A 24,689-nucleotide genomic window follows, 5' to 3' on the forward strand; every position below is an offset into this window, starting at 1 on the left:
ACAAGTTTAACTCTTCTTTGCAGGTTTCACTGCAGAACTAAAATCTTCAAAAATTAGGATGAGATCCATTAGCACTTATTGTTTTTTTAAATTTTAGGATGGTTATAGAAAGCATATTGCTGTTATGCTGTTATAGAGAACATATTGATCACTACATAGTTATTGCCATATATTTCCTTATTTTGGAGTTAAATTCATCTGCTCCTTTTAGTGACTAATTCCAGTTATTCTTTCAAAAACACCTTGGCTGTTATTCAAAACAAAAAAGGTGAGAAAAGAAAGAAAAGTGGCAAGGTAGCTCATTCAATTTCAAGGACTTTCAATTCGCAAGAGTTTTCCTGCAAACATTTTTTTCTGAAGGTTTACCTACTATTCAAGTTTGGGGAATTATAAACACAAAGATATAAATCTAATACTATGAGGTATTTGTCTTTATATGGTATATGAATTATTTTTTCTGTATCTCTTAAGTAGCTGATAAATAGCTTGTAAAAATTAAATGAGTATATGCATTAAATTAAGTAATATTCAACTCAGTGTAGCACAGATTACATAAAAATTTTGACAAGCCATCTAAGTAAGAATTCAAAGTATAGAAACAATAAATATTTAAAATAAATAGTAAGTTATCATCCCCTCTGGCAACCAGGACAGTACTACAAGTAGTAGAATAAGATGATACACTTCCCTTAATTTAATGGTATAAAATAAGTTGTGAAGAACAAAAGAGCCAGCAAATACCTGTCATGTCAGCCTTCAGGACTTCTGCCTGCCTAAAAAAGGGAAAAAGAGCCTCTGTTAGAAACAAACTAGGCTCACCCAACATAAGTAACACTAAAAGTTAAGTAAAATTATATATGACAGTAAGAATGTATAACAGCTCTATTTGTGGCACTGCAAATAGTGTCCCTGCTTTAATGTTTAGAGTAGCATTAGATCTTGGCAAATTGATGCCATTCCTTACAAGTTCACAGGGTCATCGCGAACTCTTCTACTGAGTAGAGTTCATTTTCTTACTGTTTACCTCCAAATTTTCCCTCCATGAGGCCAGGAAATTCTATGTTTCTCAATTCACTAGCCACTACAACTATTTCAAATCTCCATTCTCCTCAATTCTTTTCAGCAAAGGACAGCCCCATACCTCAGGAAAAACAATGCCCAGTTACTAAACACTTACAGTCACAGAGCCCTCTTCTTTCTTACTCTTGTTAAAATACTAGCAGTACTGCATCTCTTACTTAAGACCAGTAATTACACTTAGGTATGCTCTTTCTAACCTTTTTAAGGACTTCTGCCCCTTTAATTACCCTCTCCCCTCTTTCAATAATTTAAAAACTTCCCTCTCTATTGGATCCTTCTCACAGTATTTAAACATGCCCTATCCTCTCACAGATTTTAAAACCTTCTATCCTAGATTTTCCTCTAGCTGCTGCTTCTTTTCTCTCTCCCAAATTCTTCAAGAATTGCCTATATTCAAGAGGTCCAAAACTGAACTCATGACCCATCCCCACCCCCATCCCTGGTTCTCTTTCTAGTGTTTTGTACCTTAGCAAATGTATCATGGCTTTCCAGTTGTGAAAAGCAGACACCTGGAAGTCATCCATGCTAACATTCTCTCAAATCCCTGGTAATCTATCAACTCCAAAAAATTTTACCTACCAAATACATCTTGAATCTGTAGCTCTCCCTTTACTTCCTCTTCAGTCACTATAATTCAAGTTACAACCATCCCTTGCCTGGACTATTGCAAAGCCACCAAATTGTTTTCTCCACTTCACTCTTGTCTCATTTCATTCTGCTCTCTCCACTGCTACCAGAGGGATCTTTAAAAACATGCAAATCTGACCTCCCCAATTGCGCACTTAAAACCCTTTAATGATTTTCCACTGCTTTTAGGGTAAAAACCAAGATCTTTATTAAAGTGGTCTACAAAGTCCTCTGTAACTGAATAGGGTCTCTGTACTCTACTTCTACCATTATTCTCTTCTCTCCTTGGTCTCTGTGTTCCAGCCCCTGGACTTCTTTCTGGATTCTCCAATGTGCTTGGCTCCCTTGACGCTCAGGGCCTTTGTAAAGAAGAGTCCCTTTGCTAGGAATACATCTTCCTCCTTTGTCCGGTTAATTACTCATCCTTTGTCTCAGTAGAGACATTACCTCCTCAGGAAGCTTTACTTGAACCCTGCATACATGAAGGATATTCCTGTTTTATGCTCTCAAAGCACTTGTACTTTTTCTTTACAGTGTGTATCACAGATTTTAGGAATGCTCACCATCACAACTTCTTTGCCTACACAGGGCATTCAATACATATTTTTTAAGTGAAGAAAAGAAAAAGGCTAAATTATTTTCATATACTCTAAAAAGGTAAGTATATAAACTTACGAGATTTCCATTTTTAAAAACAAAGTTTGACATAAAAGCTAGAGAATATTTAGAGATTCTAAAAGTTTTACTGTAAATGCTTTATGTAATTTATTATTTGATAACAACTGTGAATTTTAGTTTCATCAAAACATAACATGAATCTTTTTGTTTTCTTAGCTTTTAAAAAGATATCTATATTTTTTAAAAATTAAGCTTTCAAATAGAATCACAATACGATGCTATAGAAACCACAAACCACAAGAACTATCAATATAAATGAACAATACCAAATAAACAGCTACACTTAGTCCTAAAAGGTAACATCACATCAAATTCCATTATCCATAAAGCCTAGTTTGAGTGTTAAACTTTAGCCGTAAAAAAAAAAAAAAAATCCTCACAAAGTATTTGATTTATGCCCGTAAAATCTAAGATCATACTTAGGAATAGCACACATCCTAACCTACCAACAACCTCCTCTCCTCCCTCACCCCAAAACCCTCCTAGAGTACTAACTTATGAACCTTATACTGAGACAGCCAACCTCACTTATGCATCTCCACTGGATTCAATACCTTTCATTCTGAGCTGCCAAGTTACAAAGGACTTATTTCACAATGCTTCCATATGTTAGCTAAAAATACATACTCTAGTTTATACAAGATACACTTAGGATCATGTGTCTAATGATTGCTTTCTCTTTCCAAACAAGATTTGCTTGTAAAGATGAACAAATGTCATCTTGGTATGCTAACATCTGCCTAACGAGGATACCAATTTCCAGTCAAATGAAGATCATATTGAGCATATAACAGGAACTATTTCCAAATAATCTGCTTCTCTGATGGGCCATCAGTAAGAGAAGAACTATAATTCTAACAGTTTCTGGAGCAGGCTTCTAGGCTTTGATAAACAAAGATCAAAATTTCACTCTACATTTTTATACACTATAATCTGCCCAAGAATAATGTAAAACTAAAAATCCAAACACTAACAAAAGTGCAAAAATGTCATAAAAACTATCTGACATGAATGTTCAAGCATTTTGAAATTCCAAGAGTTCTGATTCCTTATTAACACAGGGGAAGAGATGCTCCTCTGTGCACAGTTCTCTCCTAGGTTCTGAAAGAGACATGTGTTAATGACTAAAATAACCTTGCTAAATTGAAATGGTGAAAAGCTAGCTAAATGGAAAATGTAACAACCTTGGGAGATAGCTACTATGATTCCCATCCCATAAACAAGGAAGTTAAAGCTCTGAAATAATTTGTCCATAGTCACAAAGCAATTAGGTACAATTAAGTACAAACTTAGTTCTTTCTGACTCCAAAGTCCAAGTCATTTCTATTTCTTTTAAATTAGAATAAAAAAATTCTATGACATAAAAAGCTAACGTAGACTTATCTAGGTTCAGTTTTGTGCTCTGTCGATTAAACCCTAACATTTAAGACAACTAGTCTAAATTTAAAAATCGGTTCAGGGACTTCCCTGGTGGTCCAGTGGTTAAGCATCTGCCTTCCAATGCAGGGGATGTGGGTTCGATCCCTGGTCGGGGAACTAAGATCCCACATGACGCGGGGCAACTAAGCCCGTGCGCCACAACTACTGAGCCTGTGCGCGGCAAACTACAGAGACCACGCGCTCTGGAGCCCACGTGCCACGCACCGCAACAAAGAGCCCACGTGCTGCAACAAAGGGCAACGAAGATCCCACGTGCTGCAACTAAGGCCCCACACAGCCAAAAATAATAAATAAATAAATAAACAGATATTTTAAAAAAGATCACATTAGGAAATAAATACCTGGGATTTTTATCAAAAGGACCACAAGAAGTAAAACTCACATTCTAGTGCAGTGGTCAGCCTGTGGATGAAATTCCCTCCCTCACACTGGATCAATTTTTATAAATAAATTTTATTGGAACAGTCACGCCCATTCGTTTACACATCGTCTATGGCTGCTTTCTGCTACAAGAGCAGAGGTGAGTAGCTGAGACAACAATCACATGTCTCACCAAGCCTAAAACAGTTACTATCTGGGCCCTTTACAGAAAAAGTTTGGCTCTCCTGCTTCAGGGAGTACTTCATCAAAAATGAGAAGTCGAATATGTGTAAGTTCCCAAACCAAACAGTTTTCCCATATGAGGAATCATCAATAACAGTTTCCTCAGACTAAAGATCTATTTTTATTCGTTAATGTCATAATCTTGTCACAAAGAAGACTATGTTAAAATATAGTCTCATGTAATCAGAAAGTTAGTACTTGTAGGCCATGCTATATTTCTGATGGAATTAATTTGCAAATTGCTTAAAACATGGTTAGGTTTATATATTATTATCCACTAACTCTTCCTTTTTCTGTGTACCAAAAATACCCATTTAGATAGGTGAGAGGGTTAAACTAAAAATTATCTCACAAGAAAAGGAATCCCTATTCTCCCACTCTTAGTTTTTTTTAATAATGTATAATATACAAGAAATCAAATCAATAGATATGTGATCTTACACCAACTGCTTTCATAAAGATTAGCAGAAAATTGGCTATTTGATTATTTTACGTTTTTATAAAGAAAAAATACTACACCTCAATGACCTACTGGTTTTGTTAAAGACCAATATTGTTAAAGATTAACGTTACAATGCTTATATAAAGAGACAATAGTTTTTAAATGTTTCCTCTTGGCTTCTAGAAGGTGTGGCCACATGAGATCCTTTTTATTCTTACTTTAAGCTAAAGGAATTAATGAAAAGAATGAATGAATGAAGAATCCAAGAACTAAAATCATCATGCCTTCAATAATAAAATAGCACTATTAAATAGTTATAAAATATAAAGCTTTCAAAATACTAAATATATTGTCTCAGTTCGTAAATAATAAGGGAAATTAAGCATTTCTATCAAACACTAAAAGAGAAAGTCATTAAAAGACTGAATAAAATTTGAAACATTCAGTGATAATCAAATATGTTTAAAGCTAACCATCTGAAACAATACTCTTGGAGAGAACATGATCATCAAGATCTATAAATACATTTAATGCATTCTAATGCACTAGGTATATACTAAAATAGCTTACACTATATTTAGCACTTATTATTGCCAGACACTGTTCTAAAGTAAGGGCTTTCCATAGGGTAATCATTCAATCCTCACTATGTACTATTATTGCCCCCACTTTATAGTTGAAGAAACCCAAGGAGATAGAGGTTAAGTAACATGCCCAAAGTCATCAAGTTAGCAAGTAGTAGAGGTAGCATTTTAACACCCTGATTCCAGAGGCTAACTCCTAACCATTGTATCATAGTTCCCGTTATACAAGACTGTAAAGGGGAAAAAAAATGGAATGTTTGATAGTAATTGCCCAAAGAATTGGGGTTTTCAAAGGTTAGACATTTTATGGTAATTTTTTAATAATGTCACTAGAGGAAAAAAACTAATTAATGGTTATCTTCTTTAACAAATAGCTTGATTATACATAGCACTGATATAACAATGCAAGGTAACAAATACAGGATAATCTCTCTTATGATCACACATTAATATTCATGGTTTAAAAATATAGGACATTTCCAAATCAGGGGCCGATACAATGAAGGATTCCTATTACCTGGCCTTCCAACCCCCTTTCTCATATGAGCAGAACATAGGAATATAAGCCAATATCCTCTAAACTCACAGTTGTTAAGGAAAGGTAAATCAGGCTCTTTTGTTCGGGGAGGTAATGCTAGAGCAACTTTTTTTGGAAATTTAAATAAAAGCCACAGCAGGTTTTATTTCAAGATAATTTGCTTACCTATTTCCATAAAGTACTACGGAGTATTTGGGATAACAGTAGCCAAAAATTATGACCATAAACGTAATAACCTAATGATAATTATTTGTGTTAAATAACAGGCCAGACAGTAGACACTATAAGGTGAGTGTGTGCTTACACATGCAGACACACATGCACATATACACTTAGATCTTTAAGATATCACCAAGTCTCATGGCATTAATCAGAAAAAAATAAATCACATCACTCTACTGTTGAATTTCACATAGAAAAGAACATCTAGGGAAGATGCTGCTCCTAAAGGAGCTTTTCTCAGTAAGAGATAATAAAAATACTAACTTGCTTTCTCTCTTTATGGAACGTTTTGGCACAAATTTTCAAATCTCCTGACACTCCACTGCTCTATATTACAACGTTCACTCTACAATCTATACAATTTGAATATGTGTACCTAGTTTTATAAAGGGCCATTTCTGGTCTGGGAATCTCAAAGTATGAGAAGGAGTTATTCTTCCAGGCAGAGAAAATATCACAACAATAAAAACAAAGCTGGGCTTCCCTGGTGGCGCAGTGGCTGAGAGTCCGCCTGCCAATGCAGGGGACACAGGTTCGTGCCCCGGGCCGGGAGGATCCCACATGCCGCGGAGCGGCTGGGCTCATGAGCCATGGCCGCTGAGCCTGCGTGTCTGGAGCCTGTGCTCCGCAACGGGAGAGGCCAGAGCAGTGAGAGGCCCGCGTACCACAAAAAAAAAAACAAAAAACAAAGCTAAGCCAGTGAAGGAGGTAGATTAATGGATCAAATGCACAGTAGGAAGCTACAGAAGATGAGCTGGAGAATCAAGGCAGAGAGCAAACTGTGAGGCCTTGTATGACATGTTAAGGAGCTCAGATTCTATCTTTTAACTACTAGAACAGTGCTGAGTTTTAAACAGGGGCACAGCATTGTCAGAATTGCATTTTTAAAAGACTACAACAACAAGGTGCATGGAAGGTGGATTTTAAAAGGGCAAGACTGGAAGAAAGGAAGTGATAATACAGATGAACAGAAAAGCCTCGATTTAAGAAATATCTGGAAGTAAAATCAGCAGGAGAAAAATAAAGCAGAGGAAACAGTCTAAAATCATTCCCAGATTATTGGCTTGGACATCTGGGTATCTGACAAAGTGGGGGTGAGCAAGCAGACACTTAAAGATGAGTGTCAAGCACAGGGCAGACATCAAGACCAGGGATACAGTGTTGGAGTGATCAGCACAGCGATGGTAGTTAAAACGATAAGAGTAAATGTAATTGCCCAGAAAGGCAGAAGGGTGGTGCTAGCTCCCTATCTTCATTTTTAAGTGGCAGATAAAAGAAAGACAGCCCATGAAGAACACCAAGAAGAAACTACAGGTGTATGAGAGCAAGAGAAGAGTGGCATAGGGAAAAGAAGAGGATAAAAAGGAAGAGTATTCAACAATCTCAAAGGCAGTGGATAAGTACTATAAGGATTGGAAGGTGTGTTAGATTTGGTGAAATAAGAGTCAATGATAGCCTTGCCAGACAAAGAAAAAATGTCAAATTGCAGTGAGAATGAGGAACAAATGAGAGGGAGAAGTTTAAGGCAACTCTTAAGACACCGGGCTGTGAAGAGAAAGAGAAGGGGGCCATGGGTAAAGAGACGTTTCTTTTTTTCAATGGGAGAGACTTGAGCATGTTTAGAATGAAGAAAAGAAGCTAGGAAAAAGGAATAGCTTGAAGATATAGGAAAGAACAAAACTAACAGAGCATGATTCTGGAAGAGATGAAAAGACATGAGAATATGAAAAAGACAGGAGGCAAGACTGGCTTTGAAAAAGAGGCAGGGTGAAATTGGAGGAAGGTAAGATTAGACAGAAATACGCTAGGAAAATTTGGGAGTAGTGCAGGGTGGAGAGATGTCCAGAGAATTCACTGCTACATTGCCTCAAATTCAGAGATAAAGTAGGAGAATCAGATCAGTGTCTGAAACTAAGAGGGAGATTAACTGAGGAGAATGGTAAATCTCTGAGCTAATTACAAAATGAATAGGCAAAAGAACCTGAGAAAAAGTGATGAGTGCCATATGGATTAGACACAATGGAAAAATGTGAGGAAGAAGGTTCCCTAACACAGAGAATAATGCCTGGTACGTCACAGCTGTTCACTAAAATGTTGCTGAATTAATGAATGGTAAAATGTGCATCATACTTAAGGCAATTTTATGTAACAAAATGATACAGAATAAAAAAGGCGTGGCCCTGAATCTGGGTTTCTTACATATTAGTAGTGCTCCCTTGGAATTTCTTTCCAAGAAACTTCAATTTCCTCATCTATAAAACAGGGATACAAACTCCCTTTCAGAGTTGCTATCAGGGATAAATAAGACAACAGGTAAGTTACATAAAAGAACATGAGTGATAACTCCGAGAGGGAGGGTTAATCTGACTATGACTTGAATACTTCAGTGACCACCAAATTACTTTTGCTAATCTAGTCACTGACAAAGGATCCTTTCTGAAGCAACACACTAGGTTGAAGAAGACAACATTCCAGGGTGGAGGTCAAAAATCCTAGATACCATCACATAAGGCTAAGTGACAAAAGAGAAACTGTTTGAATGTAATAATGACCGCATTCTAATATGCACATAAAATAAAACCAGAGATTGATACATAAAAATTGCAAAGAATTTATGTTATTGTACTTTTTGTTTCTCCCCAAACATTAGCTTTGATTATATAAAACTTAAAAACTCACACAACTAGGAAGAGGTAGAACTTGGGTTCCACCCTGCAGTCTGGTTCCAAAGCTCATTGGCGTTACACAGTAAAGCAAGTCTTCTGGAATGGCCTGGCTATAGGTGTCACTGTCATAGTATCAACTTGTAGGGGCAACTAGCATTTCTCATTTAAAAGCCCCATCTCTAAGATCAAGCACCTTCACACTGTCATTTGAACTGATACAAGCTGCTGTGACAAGAGTTACCTGCAGAGGGCTTCTCTTATATACCATCATATACCTATTCTATAGGCACCTAGGAGGCTTGACTGCATCCAGGCTGACATATAGAGCCAAGAACTGATGTTCCCTGCACTCAAATGAACTGCAATATATGTAACCCAAAACATAGGAATTTTTATTTTAAAGGATAATCTACAAGATAAAGCACATGTCCCTATGCTTATCATAAATATTCAGAGACCACATATATAAACATAAACATTTCTTAAATTTAAATGCTTAAAATTTTTCCTTGAACTATAAGATATAAACGCTCATGACAAAGTAAACATGCCAAAGTTCTTATGAAGCTACATAAGTTTAAAAAACAAACAAACAAAAAAACCCCAAACCATTAGCACTCCCCTCCCCCCATCCTGGCCAATATCAAATGCTTCAGAAAGCTTCTAATTCTTGTACTAGTGTTCACAGTATACGAATACTTTAACATATATCTCTAAAAGGAATACAAACATGTAGAAATCCCTTGTAATTTTCATCCTACCTAATATTACTTGATTTCAGATGCTCCTCTGATTTCAAGTTTCCGGTCCTCATCTGGGACTTAAATGAAACGTTTTCTCCCACAATGACTATCTGCAAGAACATCCAATTTCTCATAAGGTAGAATATGGCTTAAGACATTCTAGATAGAGGAGAGGAGGAGAATATGAGTTAGCCCACAGCAACAGAGAACCCCCCTGAAGAAAGTTAAATTTTCTCTTTATTTAAAATGATCTAATGTCAAAGGCAAAGGGAAAATATCAAAGCTTTTTTTTCCTTTTTATATTTAGTTTCTTTGGAATACACATTTAAAAATTCTGTTTTGTATATTTCTAAAATTCTAGTTTGGGATCAAAGTGTTATTCTGATTTCCCTCCCTGCCTGCAAGCTGAGTGATCTCTATAAGACAGAAACCAGTTACCCAGCAGGGCTCTTGCAGCACCAAGGTGAGAGTGCCCTGTAGAACACAGGAGCAGATGGTTGGTCCAAACTGGACTGCTTATGGAAGGAAAAACATGTAAAGTAATTAAACCACAATTATAGATGGTATAAATAATGCTTACATTCTAAGACCAGCTGAAAACGGCAGGTTTTAGATCTTCATTCACTCACTGAACAATGATTTGGTCATTTCTATGTACTAGATACAGTGTTAAGGACGAAGTATACAATGATGCACAAAACAGATTATAGTTCCTACCAGATTTAAATTCTAATGTGGACACAGACCAACAAGGAAAGAGGAAGCAGTAGAAAGTAGTGGTTAAAGGCATGGGCTTGGGTATCACGCTGCACTCAACGGCATGCCGGGAATAACTCAAGCCACAGGAAAGACATAACACAATTTCTTAGAGACATCAAGTTAACTCAAAGATTTGGACAAAATAAATTAATTATTATTGAATACTGATAACTGCTTACATTTAAAATTATTATGTAGCAGATTCTATGCTAAATGTTCTATACACCTGATCTCACAGAATGGGAATATAAAATGTAGTAGTTAAGTACCTTATATTCAGACTGCCTGGGTTCTAACGATGCTCTGCCACTTATTAGCTGTATAACCTTAGGAAAACTGCTTCTCTATGCCCCAGTTTTGTAAGGAGTAAGAAGGAGATAATAAAAGTACCTTCTTCATTGAGATGTTTTGAGGATTAAATGAGGTAACAGAAATAAAACACCTAGGATTGTTTCTTGTTAAATAAGCCCTCAAAACTGTTAGCTATTATCGTCATTATTATCATTATAGGTATTATTACTCTTCCCAACAATCCTAAGATATAAGTGTTATTATCCTCATTCTAAAATGAGGATACTGAAGCTAAGAATGCACATTAATCAATTCTAGAATAGAAGACAAAGTTATTCAAAATTTTTAACAATAAAACACCAGTCTTAAGAGAAATTTCAAACATGCAGGAGGTCTATGTGGACTTTGGCTCCATACTTCCAAAGCATGTGACTTTAGTTGTACTTCAGTGAAAAAGACTAGGAGAAAATACCTCATGACAAAACCCAAGCTCATTAGTATAGTCTCATGAATGCCATAGGGGTTTGGTTAAATATTATAAATGTTTAAAAGGTCCCTGAATGAAAGAATAAAATTTAAAGTGAATATATAAAGAAAACTAATAATCACTGGGGACCTAGGTAATCGACAAGTGGATTACATAAACCATTATCGATTTAATTTTCATAGCAACCTGAGGTAACTACTATTTTTCCAATTTTATAAATAAAGAAACAAAGGCTCAGAGATTTTAGGAAATTTGCCCCAAATCACAAAGATAGTGGGGTTCAAATCCAGGTGTATCAGAATTCCAGAACCTAAACTTCATTTATTCATTATTCCATGATGCAATACAGACCTCAATTTTCAACAATTATAGCCTAAAAAAATATAGCCTAGCCTCACTGTGATTCCAACATCACACAAAACCCACTTTCTAAGTTCTTCTTTGCTAAACAAGAAGAAAAAAAAAACCTCTTTAGTTGCAAAATGTACAGTAAATAACATATAATTCTATAGCATATTAACAAAATCAAATTACCAGCTGACTTAGGCAACAGTTCCAAAGAAATTAAGAGTTTATACCATATCTGGCTCATATCAATTACACAAAAAAATATCTGAAAAGTTAATGACGGAATATTTTCCAAATCTGATGAAAGTTATAAACCCAGATATCTAAGAAGCTCAATAAACTTTGAGCATTGGAGCACAAAAGAAAACCATACAAAGGCACTGTAATCAAATGGCTGAAAAGCAATGATAAAGAGAAAATCTTAAGAGCAGGCAGAGAAAAAAATAAAGATAAGAATAATGGCAAAATTCTTATCAGAAAAAATGCAAGCCAGAAGATAACGGAATAATATCTTTAAGCTAGTGAAAGAAAAAAAAAGAACAAACCCCAAATCCTATCAATCTATAATTTTATATCCAGCAAAAATATCCTTTAAAACTGAAGGTGAAACAGATATTTTTAGAAACACAAAAGCTGAGAAAATTTGATGCCAATAGATCAATACCATAAGAAATATTAAAAACAAGCTCTTGAGGCTGTTAGAAAATGGTACCAGATGGAAGCCTGGAACTACACAAAGAGATGAGGAGTGTCAGAAATAATAAACATGTAAGTAAATGTAACTTTCTTCTTCTGTTTTTTTAAAATTTATTTATTTAATTTTTGGCTGCGTTGGGTCTTTGTTGCTGCGCACAGGCTTTCTCTAGTTGCGGCGAGCAGGGGCTACTCTTCATTGCGGTGTGCAAGCTTCTCCTTGTGGTGGCTTCTCTTGTTGCAGAGCACGGGCTCTAGGCATGTGGGCTTCAGTATTTGTGGCACACAGACTCAGTAGTTGGGGCTCGCGGGCTCTAGAGCGCAGGCTCAGTAGTTGTGGCGCACCGGCTTAGCTGCTCCACGGCATGTGGGATCTTCCTGGTCCAGGGCTCGAACCTGTGTCCCCTGCATTGGCAGGCGGATTCTTAACCGGTGCGCCACCAGGGAAGTCCTACTGCTTCTTTTTTTAACCAGGTATAAGGCACCATGCTAAGAACTTTTACTCTGTTATCTAATTTATTCCTTCTCAAACCCTAGGAAACATATTATTTCCATTCTAACACTGAGGAAACTGGAATCAAAAGGTTAGATAACTTACCCAAGATCATACACCCCGTTTTCAAACTCAGGGCTGCCAGAAAGTAAAGGCCTTACTCTTAAATCACTATACCTTTAAGTGCTGTGCTTGGCTAATGCTCATATTTGGAGTATCAGGCTAAACTTTCTGATAATATAGCTCCACTTTTGAAAGCAAAGTAACACACTGACAAGGTAAATCCCATGAGAGATAACAGCTTTCGATATAAGAATTATCCTGAACATAACAAGAAAAAGACAAATAGAAAAAGTACCAAATTCAAATAGAGTTAGAAAACAAAACAAAACAAGGAAACACATGAAGACATAAACAAGGCCAGAGCAAAGAGTCATAACAGACATTAGTAAACTGAAATACATTCATACATGCTTTGAATGAATATTCATCAAATATATGCAAAGATTCCACTATGCATCAGGCACTGCAGAGGCCTTAGGGATACAAGTGTTAGCAAAACAGTCCCTGTCCTCAATTAAAAAAAGAGTCTTTGGAGTTAAAAACAGAAGCCTTTGGTGACCTGACCAAGTATAGTTTCAGTGGAAAGGTAGGGGTAGAAACCAGAGAACAATGGGTTGAGGGAGTCAGTATAGACCATGTTTATAAGGTGATAAATGGGGAAGATAAATATAGAACAAATGCTAGGGAAGGACAGGTTAAGGGAAGCTTGCTCAAATGTTTATGACAAAGCTCCAATTAAGGAGGGAAAAGGTTGAATATAAAAAAAGTCTGTGGGTTTCCCTGGTGGCGCAGTGGTTAAGAATCCACCTGCCAATGCAGGGGACACAGATTCGAGCGCTGCTGCGGGAAGATCCCACATGCCAGTGGAGCAACTAAGCCCATGCTCCACAACTACTGAGCCTGCGCTCTAGAGCCTGTGAGCCACAACTACCGAAGCCCGCAAACCTAGAGCCCATGCTCCACAGCAAGACCGCAATAAGAAGCCCGCACACGCAACAAAGAGTAGCCCCAGCTCGCCGCAACTAAAGAACGCCGGTGATCAGAAATGAAGACCCAACGCAGCCAAAAGTAAATTAAAAAAAAAAAAAAAAAAAGTCTATGAGATCCAGAGCAAAAACAAAGAAAACCACCTTAATAAGGAAGATGAGAACCTTTTCCTTTCTAAGAGCGACAGAGGCAAGGACTAGTAGAGGAAGGAACAGGAAGCAGATCAGTCCCACCAAAAGGTTTTTATTTTTATGTTCAAATAAAGACCATTTGCTAAGACAGTAAAACTTCAATAAAACAGCAGAAGTTTAACTACTGTAAAGAAATGGGCAAAACTGGGGGGGAAATCAACTAATAGATATTGAAGTGGAAGACTGCATTTAAACAACTGGCCAGTCTGTAAGATTTTTTTTCCAGTGAGGCTATCCATAATACCCAAAGAAGCATATTTTCAGAATCATTCAGAGCAGATTTTCCTAGACAAGTGAGCTGGGAGGACAAGAGGACTGAGGATACTGGTAAGACAGGTTAAAGTAATATATCAAAAAATGGGCAGAAGAGCAAAAACAGGAGGAGGAAGAAAAGAAAAGAGCAGGAAGTGACTAATAGCGAAAAATTTGGAATCTACACTGGAAGTCCTGAACAGAGAAGCAGCTGGATTAATGCGGATCAGGCTGTGGTCAAAATGGAATGGTTGAATGTAAGAAGACTTTAGAGGTAGAAGAATTCTGAAGAATGAAGTCTAAGATATAATATGGACATACATAAAGGTTAATATATTAAAGAGAAAGATTAAGAGAGAAAAGAAGAGAAAAAGGAGAGCTGCATTTTAAAGAGTGTTCTAAGAAAACATCAGTTCTATGAGCTGTGACATAGCTTTGGAAACACCAACCTCTATCTCCCTCTTGGAGGTTCATAATACACATTAGCATGTTACAAACTATGAGAAGTCTTAAATAAAGAATTCAGTTTAACCCCGTATTTTGAAATTTATTTTGCCTTGGATATACTGAGAACCCTAACATACATGAATTTCCCATGTTTAGCGGAATACACTCTGGGAAATGCTAGAGTATTGGATAGACTTGTCTGTGTGTAATACAAGTAAAGACATCAAGGAATCTGCTTCAAAAAAAAGGTGAGATCATGAGACCTTCAGTACTGATGAGGATGTACAGAAACAGGTACTTTTCAAACACTGCTAGGGCCAGAATAAACAGTACAAACTTTCTGGCAACATCTACCAGGCATTATTTCCCCACTGCTGCTGTAACAGATTACCACTAATTTAGTGGCTTAAAACAACACAAATTTTATTCTCTTACAGGTCTGAAAATCAGAAGCCTGAGTGAGTCTCGGTAAAAATCAAGGTATCACCATGGCTGCGCTGCTTTCTGGAGGCTCTAGGGAAGAAACCTAGTTTTTGCATTTTCCTTGTTATTGAGACTACCTGCATTCTTTGGCTTGTGACCCCCTTCCATTCCAACAGGATGTTATCCTCTGTGGTTCTTTTCTTTTCTTTTAAATTTATTTATTTACTTATTTTTTGGCTGCTTTTGGGTCTTCGTTGCTGCACGCGGGCTTTCTCTAGTTGAGGCGAGCAGGGGCTACTCTTCGTTGCGGTGCGTGTGCTTCTCACTGCGGTGGCTTCCCTTGTTGTGGAGCACGGGCTCTAGGTGCGTGGGTTTCAGTAGCTGTGGCACGTGTGCTCAGCAGTCATGGCTCTCAGGCTCTAGAGCACAAGCTCAGTAGTTGTGGCACACAGGCTTAGTTGCTCCACGGCATGTGGGATCTTCCCGGACCAGGGCTTGAACCCGTGTCCCCTGTATTGGCAGGCAGATTCTTAACCGCTGTGCCACCAGGGAAGTCATGTCTCTCTGGTTCTGATTCTTCCGCCTCCTTCTTCCACAGTTAAAGGATTCTTGTGATTACACTGGGCCCACCAAAAAATCCATGATAAACTCTTCATTTTAAGGTCAGCTGATTAGCAACCTTAATTTCTTTCCCCTTGCCATGTAACATAATATATTCATAAGTTCTGGAGATCAGGATGTAGACGTCTTTTGGGAGGCGTGTTATTCTGCCTACCACGCTTAATAAAATATTTTGAAATGTGCATATCCTGTCATTCAAATAAGCATGCACAAGAATATGTGTGTACCAGGATGTTCATTACAGCATTTTTTAATAATAATAAAGTATTGGTAACAACACACATTTTCATTGTTAGGAATTCAGTTTAGAAAATTACAGTACTCCTGTAATTTTCAGCATGCTGACGTTTCCAATGATGCTTTAGATATATAATTATGAACATGTCTTTGATAAAATGTCAAGTGACAAAAGAAAGATTACAAACTATATAAATGAGAACAATCCCAGTTGTTAAAACTATATACATACATATGTTTATACAAGTATGTGAATGCTAATATACATATAAAAAAATAACTGAAAGGCTACACAACCCTGGATGGTAGGGTGACTATAAGTTCCTGTGTGCCTGGAACAGTCCAGATTTATGCCTGATGTCCCAGCAATAATTAGCACTCTCTTTCACTGTTATATGATCACTCTTAAAATTTTCTGGGTTTTGTTTTGTTTAAAACAAGTATGTATTACTTTCCTGGATGCAGAAGTGGCAAGAACCAGATCTATATTACATGTGAAATTTTTAAAAACTAAAGTAATTTTTAAGAAATATGTTTTCTAATATATTAATCTGCAAACACTAATCGTGAATCATCTAAATTATATATATATATATATTATACCACTTGACAGCATCAATGGCAAACAGATACCAAAAGGGAAAATTTTTCATTTTTAAAAGCACTGCCCAAGTGTGTACAGTGGACAAGGAGGGAGCAGATTAAGGCCAATGCCAACTCTGCCACTAATGAGGTACTCATTTTCCTTCTCTACAAAATGCCAATCCAGTTATGTAAGGTTATCGGATAGAAGAACTTAAGAAGACAATTATATAAAAGCATTCTGAAAAGTATAAAGCACTAGTAAAATGTAAGATGATACTCTTGAGGAATAAAACAGCCTACTTCAGAGTTAAGACCTGTCAACTACCTTATACCCATTTAAGGCACAATTGCTGCCAACCAACTCAAAGACTACAAGTTTTAAGGTATATATTCATATTCAGAAATGCAGAAAATGAAAACAATGCATAAATTAGGCTCTTTACCCACCTAGAACTATGGTGGGTTTTATATATACATCTTCCCATGTAATTCTCCCAATACTTCTATCATTGTCATTTTATAGACAGGAAAATACAGAGCAAAGAGCTAAAACTAGAGAGGTTTAAGGTCACACAGCAGAGCTGGGATCTGAACTCAGGACAACCTAAATACAAATTAGGCCAATCTTAATTCAAAGGCTTTGCTCATTCAACTCACTACACTATGTTGTTTTCATAGGAAGCCAAAAAAAACCCTGTATTGGTTTACAGACAACCTAATTAACATACTTTTAAATTAATTAAGATATTTTAAATTAGCAAGTGACAAACATGTTAACATTTTCAGAATCTATGACCAATATGCCTTAACCTGAGGCAATATGCCTGGAGTTGTGCTTCTTAATATTCTGACCTTTTTTCATGGAGAAGCAAAGCAAAGCTAATGATTATTTTAGACAAATAATATTATTATTTCAGTTATCTAAACTAAGCAGAATTTTCTTTTTTTTTTTTTTTTGGGCCACGCTGTGTGGCTTGTGGGATCTCAGTTCTCTGAGCAGGGACTGAACCCAGGCCCTCGGCAGTGAGAGCACAGAGTCCTAACCACTGGACCGCCAGGGAATTCCCTAAACTAAGCAGAATTTGAGAAATATGTATTTTAAATATTAAAACACAAAATTTTCACTTTAAAATATCTACACAAACTGTGTATGTGTGCAGAAGTACAAAATTTTGCAGATGCCCTAAGATACTTTTTATATCCAAATTCATCCTGTGGTGGTTCTCTTAGCACTATGCTTTTTATCTTTTCCCACCAGCAATAAAAAAATTTTCAAGTAAGTATACCTCTAACTCATCTTTTCTTTGAATACCATCTTCCAATTCCATTTTACTCTGATTATCTTATACCTCATCACCACACAGTATCTCAAAGAAAATTTGGTTAGTTGTTGCCTGGTGAAGAACTAAATAATAATTCATGACCTTTCTAAGAAGCAGTATTAGTAAAACACATTCTAATATACTATATTCCAACTAATACAGCACTGAAATAGTAGGGCTTTGGGAAGAGGAGGGATGGAAAAAGGACTCAACATGGTCAGTGAACCCATGGAGTTTTTGGAAATAGACTGAGGATATTAATGCATCAATACAGCAATTCTTTAAATATAATAGATTTCAGAATCATGCTTCTCACTTAAGACAGACACTACAGAAGGGAAAATGCCATCAAGAACTGTGGGAACAAAATGTTAATGATCAAAAAGGGTCTACAACGGTTTTTTTTCTTTATGACAGATTTGAAAAAGTTAAATCCAAAGAGACTTCACTTAATGTTCTGATCTCATCCCCCAATGCTACAGAACTCCTTTCCGCACCTCCGCCTTCGATGTTTGATCTCAACAGGTGAGGGATTCTATAAAATAAGTCTATAAACTCAGTTATTTTCAGAATTTTCATGTATTCATTAAAACTCCCCCCATAATAATTTAGTAATGTTCCAAACAACTAATTTTTGCCTAAGATGAGGCTACTGTCAAAAACATGGAAAGGAAATTTAAATATTTATGTATCTTAAAGGAAATACTGGAGGCATTACATAAATTTCTCATCTCTTCATATTCTAGTAGAAATATATACAACAAACATCAGCCATTTAAGTATAAATTATTCCCGTAAGACTAATGAAAGGTTTATTGAAAGAGAACCTTAGACTCCCAAAGGAAATGCAGAACGAGATTTAGAGTTCCTCCAACACACAGTCCCCAAGCATTTACTCATTCTGCCTGCTACATTCTTCCCTTCTTTTTTTTTCCCCCCACTGGAAAATAACTTTATTGAGATTCTACCAGCTGTATAATCTGTTCTGACATTAGGCCCCTTCTTCCTTTGCAATTCGGTCCTTCTTAAGTGGTCCCATGAACGCTTTCTTCTCCTCCACAGTCTGGAAGCAGCCATGGCCAAATTTGGAGGTGGTGTCAATAAACTTAAGGTCAATCTTCTCCAGGGCCCGCCGTTTGGTCTGCACCAGCAAGGACTTGCCAAGGGTGAGCTCTTGGTTCCCACCACGCAGCCTTTGAGCATGACAAAGTCATTGGTCACTTCACCGTAGTGGACAAAGCCACCCAGAGGGTTGATGCTCTTGTCAGACAGATCGTAATCAGTAAAGGCATTGTTCTTGATCAGTTTGCCATCCTTGATGAGGTAGCCCTGGCCAATCTTGTAGATCTTCTTGTTGATCTCGGTGTGGTGATGGTAGCCTTTCTGCCCAGCCTGAGCCACAGAGAAGGCCACCCGTGCAGGATGCCACGCCCCAACACAGGCAACCTTTCGCAGCCCTCGGTGGGTCTTACGGGGCAGCTTCTTGGTGTGCCAACGGCTGGTGACCCCTTTGTAGCCTTTGCCCTTGGTCACCCCAATGACATCAATCATCTCATCCTGCCCAAACACTTAGTTCACAGGGACCTGCTGCTCTAGCCTCTCTCGGGCCCAGTCCAGTTTTTCGGCCTCAGTGCCTCCGTTCAGCTGGATCTCCATGAGGTGGGCCTTCTTCTGGCGTAGAGGAAGCAGGCGCATCTGGGTGTGGGCAATGACACGAATGACCTGGCAGTACTTCTTCATGCTGCTGAAGTCCCTCTCCAGCTGCTTCTTGCCATCTACATCCTGCCACTTCTTACAGTATTTGGTGAAGGCCTTCTTCTTAGATTTATGCCAGTTCTTATAGAAGTGCCTTTTGCATTCATCACTGATATGCTCAGCAAAGATGGTCTTAAAGGTCCGGAGGCCTCGAGGTGTTTCCACGTAGCCCACAATGACCATGGGTGGCGTCTCCACGATGGTCACAGCCTCCACAACTTCCTTCTTGTTCACCTTGGACCCTGGCCTATCGACCTCCCTCACAATGGGGGTCATGCCAGCCTTGTAGCCGAGGAAGGCTGTGAGGTGCACGGGCTTGGAAGAGTCATCCTTGGGGAAGCTCTTCACCTTCCCGTGGTGCCAGCTGCTGTGCTTCCGAGGCAGAAAGCCCAGGGACCCATGCCTGGGAGCAGAGAACTTCCTGTGAGACATCCTGCCGTCGGATGCTGCCGGTAAAGCTTCTCTTCTTTCTTTACCTGACTAATCCTACTCATCCTGTAAGACTGAACTCATGAGTTCAACTCCAGAAGCTATCTCTGAACTCCCAGGCAGTAAAAGTTCCACCTCCCTCAATATACTCATGGCATCCCTTGAAAACATTTACCTTGGTATTTACCACATTACAGCTACCCCTTGGTATCAGCAGGGGATTGATCCCCAAATGCTCAAGTCCCTTATATAAAATGGTATAGTACTTGCATATAGCCTTTGTACATCCTCCCCATCCTCCTGTATACTTTAAAGCATCTTTAGATTACTTATAATACCTAATCCAATGTAAATGCTATGTAAATAGCTGTAAATAAAATGTAAATGCTACGTACACAGTTGCCTGCACTTGGCAAATTCAAGTTTTGCTTTTTGAACTTTCTGAAAATTTTTTCCCCAATATTTTCCATCCACAGTTGGTTGTATCCACGAATGTGGAACCCGCAGATACAGAGGGCCAACTGTATATTGAAATATCTGTGCAACATCTCCCTCAGGAGACCACTAGCCTAAGAAACAAAAACCAGTTCATTTGCCTTTATGTTCTTAGAGCCTAGCACTGGCATTCGTTAAGTATTCCATAAATGTTTTGCAAAAATGAAACAAAGCATGAAAACTCTATTCAACACCCATTATGTACATTACGCATTTAAAAATTGCTGAGACATGATCTCTATCATACTCAGTCTAGCTGCAGAGATAATTCACTTACATAAAAAAAAGAGGTCACTACAAATTTAAGAAATTATAAGTACCAAATGACTGAGAGACAGGAAATGCTACAGAAAGTCAATGACTGCAGAAATCACCCGGGTGGACATGAAATTTTCCCACAGAAGGTGAAACTTAAGAGAGTGGAGGATAGTACCTCCTGCAGGGGAAATGGCCTTGGAAGACAGATTAAAGCAGGAGTGGATAAACCATGTTTAGAAGACAATGAGTAGGTTACTCTAGCTAGGGCAGTTGACTCTTTTCAAGAGGTAAGGAGATATCATGTGACAGAGATAGACGAGGGTCATTTTATGGAAGGCCAAGAATGCCAAACTAAGGAGCTGAAGTGAGGGGAAGCCACATACAAATGCTTGTAAATAGAAGCAATGCAAAATTAATTGGCGGGGGCGTGGTGGGGGGGGGACAGGTGGTGGAGTCTGAAGGAGAACCGGAATTTAGTAAACATATGTGAACTTTTTTTAAAGGCTGACCACAATTTTATGAGATCAATGTTCAATTTAAAGATAAAGAAATCATGGGCTTCCCTGGTGGCGCAGTGGTTGAGAGTCCTCCTGCCGATGCAGGGGACGCAGGTTCATGCCCCGGTCCGGGAAGATCCCACATGCCGCGGAGCGGCTGGGCCCGTTGAGCCATGGCCGCCGAGCCTGCGCGTCCGGAGCCTGTACTCCGCAACGGGAGAGGTCACAACAGTGAGACGCCCGCGTACCGCAAAAAAATAAATAAAGAAAGAAATCAAGACCCAGAGATGTTGTTAGTTCAAAAACAGAGAAAGTAGTGGGTAGTGTTTAAAAACCCAAAGTCAATGCTTTCTTCTTGCTACTTCCAAGAACTGCAGGCAAGGTACAAGGTGAATACTATTTCAACAGTTATATATATAAATTGACAGTGCTGGAAATGAAAAAGAACAGACAACAGGAAGGCAGCATTTCCAAAGTGGTGTATGTGTGGAAGAGGGTGAGGAAAAAACTGGGAGAACTCAAAGATGACTGCAAGGTTTTAAACCTGAATGGGAGGATGGGGAGTGGCAGCACCAATGAGGAAAATGAGAAAACATGAGGGATAGGGGAGAAGAGAAGGGTAAGGATTAATTAAGAGTTTACCTTTAAGAGTGCTGACTTTGCTGTGACAGAAAGACTTCTAAAATTAGGAATGTCCAGAAGGCAGAGGTGCAAAATTATCAATTAGTCAGTGCCAGTGGCTAAATTCCAGGCATTATATTGACACATAGCTAAAACTTACATGCTTACTATATGCCAGAACTATCCCAAGCACTTTACATGTTAACTCACTTGACCTTTATAACTCTAAGGGATAGATGCTACTACTACCCTCACTTTTCAGATGTGGAAACTGAGGTACAGAAAACTTAAGCAGCTTGCTCAAGGTAATACAGCTAGTAAGTGTTAGAGCTGTGCTTTGGATCCAGGCTGTTCTGCCCCAGAGACCATGCTCTAAACCACTGGTCCCCAACCTTTTTAGCACCAGGGGCTGGTTTTATGGAAGACAATTTTTCCACGGATTGGGGGGGGATGGTTTCAGGATGATTCAAGTGCATTGCATTTACTGTGCACTTTATTTCTATTATTATTACATTGTAATATATAATGAAATAATTACACAACTCACCATAATGCTGACAGGAGGCAGAGCTCAGGTGGTAATGAAAGTGATGAGGAGTGGCTGTAAATACAGGTGAAGCTTTGCTAGCTCACTCACCAGCCGCTCACCTCCTGAGGTGCAGCCCGGTTCCTAACAGGCCACGGGCCGATGGCGGTCCCTGATCCGGGGGTTGGGGAATCTCTGCTCTAAACCACTATACTCAATTACACTTTGTTATGTATGATCCTATGCTTATGCCTATTTCACTAAATAGTTTATAAACTCTCTGAATGGCAGGCATGATATCTTTTACCAATTTGTCTCTGCAGGACTTAGCACAATGATTTATACTAAGTAGGTGCCTGACAGATTTTAAACAATGATGATGGGGTGACAGCAAAGTACCGTGACTTCTGAGGAAAAAAAATGTTAAAAGAAAATAGAGGAATATGGCCATGCTTTTCTTTTTGCCATAAGTGGGGTGAGGTGGACCAGGAAAGTAAGATAAAATAAGAATCAGAATCTCAGTGCTAAAAACAACAGAGCTCACGAAGTTCCTGTACGGCCGCTGTGTGTACATCATAGCAGCTATGAACTATACGGTAATTTTGTACTTACTTATAGGCCTGGTAAAACTACTTGAGAGTATATTCTCATTTCATCTCCAGGGACCTGGGATATATCTTGGTGCAAACTGAATGTTTACTGATGGGATGGATGGATGGATATGAGAGGGACACAGAAAGACAGAGAAAGGAGAGCAAAAGTCTGTGTGTGAGAGAGAAGAAAACAATCAATGGATGAATTTGGCCATTAGGTCTTTGGCATCTTTGGAAAGGTTAATTCCAATAAAGTGCTAAGGAAAAATAGCTGGATTACAAGGGACTAAGGAAAAGAAGATGGTAAATAAAAGGAAAAAGAGGGCTTCCCTGGTGGCGCAGTGGTTGAGAGTCCACCTGCCAATGCAGGGGACACGGGTTCGTGCCCCGGTCCGGGAAGATCCCACATGCCGCGGAGCGGCTGGGCCCGTGAGCCATGGCCGCTGAGCCTGCGCGTCCGGAGCCTGTGCTCCGCAACGGGAGAGGCCACAACAGGGAGAGGCCCGCGTACCGCAGAAAAAAAAAAAAAAGGGAAAACACAGTACAGGGCATACTTGAAATTGTTAGCCATAAAGGAAAGGTAAGGAAGGACAGAGCTTAAAAGGAAAACGGGAACAGGAAAGAATTTTTAACAGAAGGCTGATATTGGTCCACAAAAGAGAAGACTAGTAAAGGGAATAATTAAAAAGACTAAAAGAAGAGAGACAGCACATCTGAAATAAGGTTCTGGAGGAATAATATATAAGGAAGAGCAGAGGTAAAGAAAGGCATTCTGCAGGACTCAACTAGCCAAACTGTTTTTCTCTTTTCGAGACCTATACCAGCCATCAAGTCTTCAGGAACTACCACTTCACATATCTCTAGTTCTCTGTCCATAACCAATCTTATGCAAGAAAAACTTAGAAAGGCCTGGCCAGAATTCTAATGTCATATATTAAATGGGAGTGAATAAAATTTTAAAAAATGTATTTGGAATAAAGGAGCCATGAGATGCCTGAAATGTCAATTTACCCAATAATCCACATTTTAAAACTCCCATCCATATTTCAAAACCCAGATAAAATCTCACCTCCTCCAAGATACCTTCCTCACCCCAACTCCGTTGGAATAAAGTTCTTTTTCCCTAAACTTACACAGTACCTGTTTCTCTATCATATCACTTACCAGTTCATCCACTATTACAGTTACTTAAATGTCTTTCTCTAGTATCTTTGAGTTTCCCATAGGCAAAGCCCCTATAATTGTGCTCTGCACATAGTAAGTGCTCAATAACTGCCAGTAAAATAAAACACAACTTTTAAAAAAATATATTTAAAACTTGTACAAGTTTCTATGGGTGACGTCTAAACATAGTAACTAGCCTATTACTACCTAAGAGAAAACTGCTAAGAGAAGCCTTGGAAATAATCTGTGGCTTTAAGGAGAAGAAAAAAACATGAATCTAAGTGAATCTGCACCCACAGGGAACTTCTGGCAACATGTGGAAACATTTTTGGTTGTCACAAATTGGGGAGAATGATACTGGCATCTAGTGGGTAGAGGCCAGGGATGCTGTTAAACATCCTGCGATGCACAGGATTGCACCCTGCAACAAGGAATTATCTAGCACAAACCCTGAACAACACTGTTACTTAGTCTACCTGAGATTCCTAAAGTTTTCTTAACGTAGTCACCTACTCTTTCCACTGACTTA

The 24,689-nt window shown here is 38.4% G+C and overlaps 1 protein-coding gene and 1 pseudogene across 11 annotated transcripts in view; both read right to left on the reverse strand.

Annotated features, from left to right (window-relative positions):
* Window positions 1–24,689, reverse strand: part of SMG7 (SMG7 nonsense mediated mRNA decay factor) — an 84,134-nt gene that overhangs the window by 53,417 nt on the left and 6,028 nt on the right. For 7 of the 11 annotated variants that reach the window (XM_089910112.1, XM_022593325.3, XM_022593320.3 and 4 more), the window contains exons 2-3: window positions 9,642–9,782; window positions 742–773 (exon numbers count right to left, since the gene is read on the reverse strand). In XM_089910112.1, coding sequence (XP_089766238.1) covers window positions 742–773; window positions 9,642–9,757 — 148 coding nt within the window. In that variant the 5' untranslated portion in view covers window positions 9,758–9,782. The remainder of the gene's footprint in view (window positions 1–741; window positions 774–9,641; window positions 9,783–24,689) is intronic. The other 4 variants (XM_022593319.3, XM_030762237.2, XM_089910127.1 and 1 more) reach the window with 2 other exon arrangements.
* On the reverse strand, window positions 18,761–20,075 carry LOC111184641 (large ribosomal subunit protein uL3 pseudogene; annotated as a pseudogene).

Source organism: Delphinapterus leucas, chromosome 1 (assembly GCF_059928025.1).
Source record: "Delphinapterus leucas isolate spDelLeu-1000000601 "Yukka" chromosome 1, BTC_Dleu_Yukka2, whole genome shotgun sequence".
In the NCBI taxonomy this organism is placed as follows: Eukaryota; Metazoa; Chordata; class Mammalia; order Artiodactyla; family Monodontidae; genus Delphinapterus; species Delphinapterus leucas.